The sequence below is a fragment of the Trachurus trachurus genome, assembly GCF_905171665.1.
Source record: "Trachurus trachurus genome assembly, chromosome: 11".
Taxonomy (NCBI): Eukaryota; Metazoa; Chordata; class Actinopteri; order Carangiformes; family Carangidae; genus Trachurus; species Trachurus trachurus.
Window position 1 is genome coordinate 9,495,790 of NC_139904.1, and position 11,433 is coordinate 9,507,222.

Below are 11,433 nucleotides of genomic sequence, written 5' to 3' on the forward strand. Positions count from 1 at the left end.
ATAAATTGATTAGTGTATTGATAGGCAATTAATGGCAGCATGTGATGTCTGCTTTATAGTTTAAAACTTTCATTAAAATACCAACATTTTCAAGTTTCGGATTTTTTGATGTCTTCTCAGTTTCTATAGCCTATGAAAATAAACATTATTGTTAAAAATAAAAATGAAATAGATAAAAAGCTTTTAGAAATAATGATGGCAGTAACAGTTTTCTATTTGTATAGCAACCAATTGTTATTAAAGAAAATACCTGGCAGGTGTATTGATAATGAAGGTTGGTACACAGGTCTTATCATTACATCACAAACATGAAATATATAAAAAAAATAAAAAATAAAAAAAACAGCTGGATAAAAACACAACAACAAAGGAGTAACAACCAAACACACCTCAGGTTTAAAAAAAACAGACCATGCACACATAAATTATTAAGGTGATTATTATGGGGCTTTTGTGTTTCCTGGTCTCTGTTTTGTCTCCCAGAGAGAAGAGTGAAAGCTCAGCTCCTGTTATCATATAGAAGGGGAGAGTGAGTGAGTGTGTTGGTTTTATTTTGATAGGTGAGACAGGAAGCGGTGAGGGTTAGAACAGTGGGGGTGTGACGGTGGGACAGTGGATGTGTTATAGTGTTGAGAGAGCAGCAGTCAGCTGAGTCTGATCTGACTGACAGACGCTGGACGACATGGACGAGCTGCTGGTGACGAGCAGAGCTGCAGCAAAGGTCTGTCAACACAAACCTGTGTGTGTGCATGTGCATGTGTGTGTGTAGTTGTAGGCTACATAGTGAAGACCAGGTTTGACCAGTCCTTACTTTTGGTTAGGGGGTTAAGAAGACAAGTGGATTTGTTTGTATATGTTTATCATAATGCTCTTTTCCAACATCCAATCGCTTTGCTTTGACTTCAGAGTCGCACAAAATCTCCAAATTTGGTGATTTTGAGTTCTTCCGATTGAATCAAGGAATGAATAACTACCCATAATTCCTTCTTGGGCTGAGAAAACGATCCCACTTCTTCTTTAGATAAACAAACCGTTAAAAAAAAAAACAGGCGGATAATCATGAGCAGCTGGAGGAAACAACTTTATCACTATACAGAGGGAGAAAAGTCTCAAAATGAGCTCAAACTGCTGCAACTAAAACTGGCTTTATTTTATTCTCTCTCGACTCAGAGGCAGCAGAAAATCTGAATTATTGATCATCAGTTGAGGCCTAAACTTCCCTCCACATCCAGCAGACGACACCCTCCTCTCAGTAGTTACTCGTGGAGTTCCTCAGGGTTTTGTTCTTAGTTTGTCATATTTTAAACTGCAGCATCCAAGTTATTTCATTCACTAAATGTCATGACTCTTATTTCTATGCATTTTTATTACATTATATGCTCCCAAAGATGAGTTAATTAGCTGTAAATCAAAAGGATAATTGCTAGAAAGGTCGATACAGTTTGGTCTGAAATGAAATGCAGAAAGTTTATTAAGAAAAACAGTAACAGTAACTGAGGAGGAAGGTGAAAAGCAGTATATTTGATAAACAGGCGTCAGACAGACATTTCCCTTCTGATCGGGGCCAAACTGTGTCTCATGGAAACATCTCAGTAATGAACATCTTTAGGACATTAGGAGGAACGTTTCCAGGAAATTATCTGGAAAACACAGTTAGACAGTGAGATAAAGTTTTTCTTTATTTAGACTTTTCTTTTTTTTTTTAATAAACCTTCAGTCAGTGAACGAAAAACCTGTGAGTGTGACTGTTGTTGTCCGGAGGAGTCAGCTGCTGCTAATGTGAGCTAATGATAAACCTGAGGCGCACTATCAGTGTGAATGTGTGTGTGTGTGAGTGTGTGTCCTGCTTGTTACCATGGCTCCTGTAAATGTAAATAAACTCCATTGATCCGCATCAGGAGGGGGACGACCTGGATAGACTCAGAAGTGAGGAAACCAATGAATATCTTCAGTTATTGATCATATAGATACAGGTGGGTCACATGATGTCGAAGACCTGCAAAGTCTCTAGACCTGAACCCACAGAGCTGAGTCAAACTGGGTTGAAGTTAAAAACAGAAAATTACATAATACAGAGATTATTTTTCACATGATCTAGTTTTGAAACCAGCTCCACAGAGTCTGAGGTTTGTTTACTTTCAGCTAACGATCACACCCACAACCCTGGTGATGAGTCAGACAGACTGGACAAAAAAAATAAAAGCTGATGTTCATGTTCATTATTTCTTCAGCTCACTCTGGTTTCCATGAGTTTAAAAGCTGAGAGACTCACAGACGTGTTTGTTCACCTGAGGATTCAGGACACGGCAAATATTGACCGACACACACACACACACACACACACAGAGAAGAGAAGCAGATTTAATCAGCCGCTCTGTGTGGAGAGAGACCGTCCAATATTCTGTTTCATTAAAGATTAAAGATGGGCACCTTGTCTTGATTGACAGGCGTCTCGGCCTATCACAGGCCACACATCCCGATGTTAAAGTCGAACGCTGCTGCCAGCTCAGGTGATGAAAGGACGTCACGGTTTTAAACGTGTCAGCTGTTTCAGTTTGCACGAGCTCAGTGAACTTCAGACGGAAGAACGCAAAATCAGAAATTCAAATATTTGGATTTGATATGTGACAGTGACGTGAGCGTTGCTCTGTTTGGTCTAAAGGTCTGACGGCCTGAACACAAACATTAGATCACATTCACACTCAGTTCAGTTCTATCAGTCGACCCCATTCATTCATTCATTCATTCAAAGAGACAATTTAAAAATAGCTGGTGCTGAGAAAGTGCTCCTATGAAAAGTTGGTAACCCTTTAATTTACAGGCCGCTAATTACGTGATAATGTCAAGAAATAAGAAGTAATTGCATCATGATGTCTAGAAATAGCGTAGAAATAACGGTCAATTTCATAGTAATGAAACGACTGATTGCATAGCCCAGAAATATTGGTCAGTTGCAAAGACTTGGTGGACAAAAATTCTGGCCTTTCCCAAAAATTCAAAGCATGACAAGCATGTGTAATCTTTTGCCTTAATGAAAAACATGACATTACAATGAAATTGACAGCTATTTCTAGGCTTTTTCTTGACATTACTAGGCAATTACTTGTTATTTCTTGGCTATTTCTTGACATTATCACGTACTTAACGGCCTGTAAATTAAAGGGTCACTGAAAAGTTAAATAAAAAAGAATCGATAATTGTACATTGTTCTGTATTATAATTTTCCTTATAGACCCTTTCAGAGAGTATAAACAAAGACAGGTGTTACCAAGGATACTAATTAAGGCTCCATTCCATTTAGTGTACCAGAGCGTTTTCTAACGAGCCACACCTGTCTTTGTTTATACTCTCTGAAAGGGTCTATATAAGCGTTCTCAAACACTTGCAAAAGTGCGTTATAAATTATTATTATTATTAGACAGGCACAATGAGACCAATCACAGTGATAATGAATACAGTCGATACATATTTTTAACAACCTGGAATTTCTTGAGAAAAATACATTGCAATTTCAACAATATTATACCTCTTCTGTCTTCTTTGTAATTTTCACACTTGGCAAATTTATCCTGTGGGCCGGATTGGACCCTCTGGCAGGCCGGTTTTGGCCCGTAAGGCCGCATGTTTGACACCCCGGCCAGCTCTAAACTGTCCTTTCAATTAAAGGCGCAGCGTGTAAAATGGGGGGAAAACCATGACATCTAACGTTCAGATTCTAGTTTGCAGCGCTCACTCGCTCACCCCTCCCGTTGATATCTCTGCTTTTTTCTCCTCCTTCTTGTTTCCTTCCGCCTTCTTCTTCTTTGGTTTATTTATGAACGCAAAACGTGCAACATGGCGGCGTAAGATGGCGACACTCTCTAAAGCAATATGTAGTATATAAAATAATAATTATAAGGCTACGAAAACCAAACACATTTTATTTTATTGCGATTACTTACACAAATGTATTCATGGGTTGTATATTCAGATTTTGCCAATAAACCTTGTCAATAATTACACACTGAACCTTTAAAGGCAAAAAGCGCCAAAAATACTTTAAAAAAAAAACACACACACACACAAACAAACAAAAACTCTCCTCCTCCCCTCAGGCCGGTTTCCATGGTAACCAGGGGGTCCACATCATCCTGAGCAGTGAGTCATGTGACCTGGATTCTGTGGTGTCGTCGCTGGCGATGGCCTACTTCCTGTCCAAGGTGAGAGAGCAGCGTTGTTGGTTTGATTCCCGAAGTTCAGACAACAGTTTTTTTTTTCCTCCTTCTTTTACTCTCATGATATTTATATGATTTAAGGTTATTTATTGCTGTGTGTTGCATTTCCCTCCAGGAGACTGAATAAAGTATTTTTCTATTCTCTTCTATTCTTTCACTTTGTCTCTTCTCGCTCTCAGGCGTCCTCCGGTTCTCCGGTTCTTCCGGTCCTCAACGTCCCACGGTCGCGGCTCCAGCTGCGCGCCGACGTCCTGCTGCTGCTGAGAGAGGCCGGCGTCGCCACGGAGACCCTGGTGTTCAGAGATGAGGTGGACCTGGCCCGTCTCCACGGCGACAGGAGGCTGAGGCTGACGCTGGTGGACCACAGCGTCCTGCCGAGGTTCAGAGACATCATGAGAACGTCATTAAAGGGATAGTTCACCCAAAATTGAAATTTCACTCATTATCTACTCACCCTGATGTCGACTAAGGGCTGGGAGAAGTTTCAGAGTCCTCCGTGGCTTCTCTGAGTTACAGGGGGTCTCAGCGTAGCAGTGCATGTCCATATAATGGTTGCAAATGGATACCAACTGTCTTCGTAACAAAAAGACACACCAAAAAACATCCAAATACCTCCATGCTGCTCGTACGTAATGTCCGTCTTGTATTGAAGCCCCGAAATGCGAAATTGTCCCTAAAAAAATTAAATAAGTCTATATTTCAAGCTTGTTTGTAGCGGAAGTTTCTCGAAGCTCCTCTTTCCGGTTTGTCAAATTTGGACGAACTGGGAAGAGGAGTTTCCGCTTGAAAGCTTGAAAAATAGACTTATTAAATTTTTTTGGGGACAATTTCGCATTTCGGGGCTTCAATACAAGAGGGACATTACAGACGAGCAGCATGGAGGTATTTGGATGTTTTTTGGTGTGTCTTTTTGGATGAAGAAAAGTGAGCCCCGTTCACAACCGTCATATGGACAAATACTGCTGCGTGGACCCCCCCCGTAACTCAGAGAAGGCACGGAGGACTCTGAAACTTCTCCCAGCCCTTAGTCGACATGAGGGTGAGTAGATAATGAGTGAAATTTCAATTTTGGGTGAACTATCCCTTTAAACAAGGTTCCTGGTCACATTCACGCTAATCTGAAGCTGTTGTCCTGTTGGTTCCTCAGCGGCGACAGACACCTGGAGGCGGCGGTCGTGGAGGTCGTCGACCACCGCCAGCCGGAGAGGACCGCCTCCTTCTCCTGTCCTGTCACCATGGAGATGGCGATGTCCTGCACCGCGTTGGTGCTGGAGCGGATTCTGTCCGGCGCCCCGGAGATCCTGGACCAACAGCTGGCTCTGCTGCTGTACGGTGAGACTCACAGGCCGAGGTGTGAGTGTGTCTCCTGTCTGTCCTCGCTGACGTGTCACAAATTCGATTTTGGCGTCTGATCGGACTTCTGTCCTTGTCCCAGTTCACATGCAACTGAGAAAATCGAATAACTGACGGGAACATGTCCTTCTCCTCAACACCAGGTGGCGTAATGCATCGTCTCAGCGGGTTAAAGCAGAAGTAAGAGGAATATTTGCGTTAATATAAGTCTTAAATAGTTATATCTTCCGACAGCAATCACTTATATAGAGTGTTTGGTCTGAAACACGGGTCTGTCAGTCACTCTGCTCTGCTGTAAGCCGAGGAGAAAACTTTCCTTGTATTCTACAACCTTTATCCAATGAGGAGAGAGAACGGCATAAAGGGGCGGTCCTCTCTGTGTGTGCAGCCAAGGGATGCACGTGAATGTGGTGACGTAGGGACGAGGGCGGGGACTGCTAACTCCATCGGCTGACAGGAAGTTAGCCAAAACGACCGGATCGCTTACTTCTGCTTTAATACGGCCCCTTTTCCGGTCGACCTATTAGCCAGGCGGCGGCAGACAGGCGTTTTCAAACAACAGCGAGATGGTTAATCGTACAGCTTTGTTCATCTCGTACGTAATGTGCGCGCTACTTATTGTGCAGATAAGGTGCACGCTATCCCTCGTGGTCATGGTGATTTCGAGCTGTAACGCTACAACAACAGTTTCTGTGACCAGCTTTCTTTGATGTTTTTGTTCCGAGGTCTTTCCGGGGTAGCCAGGCTAGCGCCGCCTACTGGTTCCGGCAAATTTAATTTGCCTCAACCATATAGTCAGGGAACTAGCAATGCGTTTCGGTTTGCTCCGTCCGCCAGAGCGGACGGACCAATCAGCGAACAGACGGGTAAGTGAAGGCGATGACGTTGAACTCAAGCGCTCAAGATTAACCTATGAGCTTAACCGGTGTATAGCACACGTGACCACCAAGCAGCAGCGATTAGTTGAAGCAAATGTAAGCAACCGCCTCCCGGAAGCAAACGAATCCCTATGGCTCGTGTTCAGACGCTATATGAAATGTAATGAAGTAAGCGGCTGATGCATCAGGCTATTTCCGGGGTGCGTTGTCCAGTTAAACTCTGATTAAGGCGTATACATGCCGGAGAAAGTTGAATTCCAATCACATCATCTGGGCGTCTTAATCGGAGCTGGAGAACTCTGATATTAGTCGGACTAACGTGTCTATATGCACTCAGTTGTTCAGTTACAGTCGGATTAAGGCAATAATTCGGTTTTCTGAAGTGTCATGTAAATGTACTGAATGTGTCTCCTGTGTGTCCTCGCTGCAGGTGTGATGGTGGTGGACTGTGTGAATCTGTCTCCTGCAGTCGGTAAAGTGACAGTGAAAGACGTCCAGATGATCCACCTGCTGCAGACGCAGTTCCCCGACCTGCCACAGAGGGGCGCTCTTCACACCGCTCTCAACACAGCAAAGTTTGACGTGTCAGGTAAAACTCACAGGGGGCGCTGTCGGCTGGTATCTAAGAGATGGTACCTGCAGTTACAACATGCGATGATGTTTATTTTTACATGGATCCCCATTCGTTGACTATTCTTTCTGGGGTTTGTTTAAAGGCAAACAACTTTAAATCACAAGACAATAAAAATAGTCGAACAGTCAAGTCAAACTACAAGAATATACCTTATCAACAATCCCCCATAATTAGTACAACAAATAGGATAAAACCTTTAAAATAGCCGAGCTTATAAGAGGGAGTCTGTTCCAATATGATGTAGCTCTATATGATACTGTATTTGTAAGTGCATTGGATTTTTGGCTGTTTTGGCTGGTGGTTTTAATGGCTTTAAGAATCATGTTTTATGAAACAATGTTAACGTTATTGTTTGTTTGCGTGCATGTGTGTCAGGTTTCACCACAGAGCAGCTCCTCCTGAACAACATGAGGACAGTTGCCAGTGGCAACCTGAAAGCAGCTGTTAGCATCGTCTACATGAGTCTCGACGTAAATATCAACTCCATCATTGATTAATTTGAATAATTTGTTTAAATTTCAAAAATTCTGGGAGTTTTGTGTTGTGACGGCGTCGTCTGTGCCTGCAGTCGTTCCTGCGGAGGAAGAACCTGCAGCACGAGCTTTGCCACTTTTGCCAGTCGCATCATTTGGATGCTCTGGTTGCCATGACGATATCCTTCAGTGACCAATCGGAGGAGCCTGTGAGGCAGGTGGCCGTCTACAGCTCGACCCTAACGTACAGGCAGGAGGTAGGTGTGGTGGCTGGGGTTAGGATTAGGATTAGATTTAAAATGAGGATCATATTAGGATTAAATTGCCAATGACCTTTTATTAGTATTAAAGCAGAAGTAAGCGATCCGGTCGTTTTGGCTAACTTCCTGTCAGCCGATGGAGTTAGCAGTCCCCGCCCTCGTCCCTACGTCACCACATTCACGCGCATCCCTTGGCTGCACACACAGAGAGGACCGCCCCTTTATGCCGTTCTCTCTCCTCATTGGATAAAGGTTGTAGGATACAAGGAAAGTTTTCTCCTCGGCTTACAGCAGAGCAGCAAATATTCCGCTTACTTCTGCTTTAATGAAATGATGAAGAAGTTTAAAGGTTGTTTTCTCCTGCAGATAAGCCACGCCCTCTTGAACAGTTGTAGCCCCGCCCTCTGCCTGTCTCCCGCCAGCAGCCCATATAAGGACATCCTGGCTTATCACCAGGGCAACGCTCTGGCTTCTCGTAGAAACGTGCTCCCTGTGCTCACGAACATCCTGTCCGGCTGGTGGCACAGAGAGGTGCATTGTGGGGCAGGCGGCGAGGAGCTGGAGGACCAGTTTGACCAATCAGACGTGATGATCTACGACACGTTTCCCGGCAACAAAGAGTCGGCCGATCTCCCCGACAACGACCGGCCGCCCTACGTCCTCTCCGCCTGCCGTCACCACCGGCGGCGGCTGCAGCTGGGAGCGGAGGATTATGGGAATGTGGAGGAGGAGCACGGCAGCAGGATGATGATGATGCCGCCGCCGCCGCCGATGAACAGTTTGGTGGACGGCTGCCCGCTGGACGGCAGCTTCAACCAGGAAGCTCTGCTGGAGAAGTTCAGCAGGATGGGAAGAGCGGAGGAGGAGCAGGTGGGGAGGGGAAACTAGAGAGGAGGAGGAGGAGGAGGAGGAGGAGGAGGAAGAGGAGGAGGAAGAGGAGGAAGAGGAAGAGGAGGAGGAGGAGGAGGAAGAGGAGGAGAGTGGAAACCTGGTGCCCAGAGGATGAACTCTAAAGATGCCACCTGCTCGTTAAAACCTTTAGTTTAGTTAAAGAGGAATTATGCTGCATTTTTAGCTAAACTATGCTGCAGTTTTACCTTAAAGGGATAGTTCAACATTTTGGCAAATTTGCCCATTGCCATAATCCCTATAGTCTTAGGGGTAGGTTGGTTACCTTTAATTGTCCTTTAATTTACCACGCTATGAGATAATAACAGAACGTTACGAGACAGAGTTGTTTTAGAGGTAAATGCAGAGACTGCTTGCTGAAAATCTGCCCCAGACGGGAATGTGCATCAATGGTTTTGCATGAATTTACCTCGAAAACAACTCCATCTCCTAACTTTCCGTTATTATCTCATAGCGTGGTGAATGTGCAGGTCACAAATTGTCCACCAGAGCGTTTTGGAGTTGTTGGATTGTGTATTTGATGAGTTTGATGAGGGAAACCAAGAAATCCCATTAGCCTCCGTAGCGTAGCTCTGAACAGCTCGCTGCTCTGCTCTGCCGTTCTAAAAATAGCTTACACCGACAATTAAAAGGTAACGAACCTACTGCTATGACTATAGGGATTATGGCAATGGGCCAATTTGCCAAAATGTTGAACTATCCCTTTAATTAAACAAGTTCAGAGTAATTGTGATGGTTAAATGAATGAGTTGTAACTTTTTACGAGGGAGAATGGAGGCTCTCTGCCTTCCAGCTATAGCGTCTCTTGGCCGAAAATCTTGCAAGACCAGCGTCGCAACACAAACACTCCCTGTAACCCGTAACCTGTTGTTAATGACAGATAAGATTACACAAATATCACATCGTATATGATAAATAACGTCATCCACCGCTCCATGGATTGTTTTTGCACCGGCTTCCTTGCAAACAAATGCACATGGCCGGGAGGAGGGTTAGCAAAACAGCAGGAAAGCGACTGGACTTGCATAGTTCCTCTTTAACAACCTATTGATCAACTATTGGTTTTGATTTTAATCACACGCCAGCAACAATAATTAGAATCTGTGGGTCAAAGACTTAATGTAGCAGACATACTGATGAGCTCTTCTTCAGCTGAGACAAATTAATAAAACTCATTCATTCATTCATTTCATTCATTTTTAAAGATGGTCGTCCTGTTTGATCGGTGAAGCTGTTTCTGTTCTGGCCTCAGTAAAAACCTCCTTCAGTCTGAGGTCAGGTTGTATTACACTCTGCTCCACACTGACCTTCACCCGCTGCCAGACAGACGGCTCTCTCATTGATCGTAAGATTTTATTACAAGTGTTTCAGCTCCATCTGATCAGACGCCCCCAGATGATTTAACCCCTCGTCACCCTGCATCAAAGAAAAGTCACGTTCAAAAATATATTTCCTCTGTAATTTTTCATACATTAAAAAGAAGCTGTGGAGGCATGACACCGTATGTTGTGGGTACGACGGCACCGTCATCGTCTGATGGTCTGGGATTGTGTCTCTCACTGCACCATGTCGCCCCCTGGTGGTTTAAAGCTGTATCATTCTGGTGTGTGGTTGTAATGTCGACTCTACACAGTATTATTTAACACTGTTTGCTTATTCCCACACACTTCCCAGCATGCATTGGTAAAAAAAGAATTCTCCATAAGTACTTTGTTTTGCAAAATAAAACAGTGACATGATGGAGGCTGTCATGAGTTTTTTTTTCTCTCTAGTTTTTCTTTTCATAGTGACATGAAAGGCAATAAAATGAATAAAAAAAAACTTTTAGAGTTGCTGATGTTCATCCTGTGGAGTTTCTCTGGTGTAAAGTAAAAGCTGTGGAACTACATTACTGCTGCTCTGCACCCACATTTTTGTCATTATCCCACCTGTTGTTGTCATTGGCATTTATCATCATTATTATTTCTTTTCTAGTTGATTTCCAACCAGACCACAGCAACCAGACAAAACAAACTACAGACACCAACATACCAATACAGCAACAGCACAGCTAGAAAACATCAACACCTGGCCTGAAAAAGGGATGGACAAAGCATATATGTCAAGATTTGTAATTATTATATCATACAAAACACCAAAGATGTGTATAAATAAAAACGATGTGCACAAGAGAAATAAAAATATAAAATTTAAACAATCAAATTATTAAGCAAAAAGGTGAATTTAATTTCAATCTAGGCCGTGGGTGTCTGTTGAGAAAAATTCTGGCCCTTCGACAAATATAGTTGCCTATCCTTGATATATAGCTTATAGATTTCCATCCCCCGTTTACATATATATAGACACATAAAGACACCATCAAGACACACATGACAACAAATAAGTAAGTGAAAAAAAGACAAAAAAATGAAGAAAAAAAAAAAACATTGCGAACTCCCTCAACAGTCCTATATTTATTTATTTAACCATTAATTTTCTATCCTGGTGGCAGTTGCAGGTCTGTTCTATTCTATTAACCGCTTTGACACACGCCCAAAAAAAAAAAAACCTCATAGCACAAACACACGTGAGTTGTATCATTTCGTGCAGGTAGGAACAAGCACGCTGCAGTTTCTTTCCACCCTTGCAACCATTTGCTTGCACAGTCAACGGTTGCGACGGCAACAGGGGGGCCAGGCCCTTTATGTTGCTGCAACCTGCTGCCACACCTCC

At 43.3% G+C, this 11,433-nt stretch overlaps 2 protein-coding genes across 2 annotated transcripts in view; both read left to right on the top strand.

Annotated features, from left to right (window-relative positions):
- Positions 1-11,433, top strand: part of rfx5 (regulatory factor X, 5) — a 165,387-nt gene that overhangs the window by 75,746 nt on the left and 78,208 nt on the right. The window lies entirely within an intron of this gene.
- Positions 639-9,345, top strand: LOC310994086 (exopolyphosphatase PRUNE1-like). The gene is made up of 8 exons (XM_083982620.1): positions 639-721; positions 4,095-4,199; positions 4,394-4,593; positions 5,362-5,546; positions 6,876-7,034; positions 7,455-7,549; positions 7,648-7,809; positions 8,179-9,345. The coding sequence occupies exons 1-8, from the start codon at positions 683-685 to the stop codon at positions 8,698-8,700; spliced, it is 1,467 nt and encodes a 488-aa protein (XP_083838746.1). The 5' UTR covers positions 639-682; the 3' UTR covers positions 8,701-9,345.

What these genes read in the sequence shown, in the direction of transcription:
- LOC310994086 (XM_083982620.1), top strand. Translation starts at nt 683, where the DNA reads ATGGACGAGCTGCTGGTGACGAGCAGAGCTGCAGCAAAG. An exon ending in GACCACAGCGTCCTGCCGAG is followed by an intron (nt 4,594 to 5,361) that starts GTTCAGAGACAT and finishes TTGGTTCCTCAG; the next exon opens with CGGCGACAGACACCTGGAGG. An exon ending in TCGTCTACATGAGTCTCGAC is followed by an intron (nt 7,550 to 7,647) that starts GTAAATATCAAC and finishes CTGTGCCTGCAG; the next exon opens with TCGTTCCTGCGGAGGAAGAA.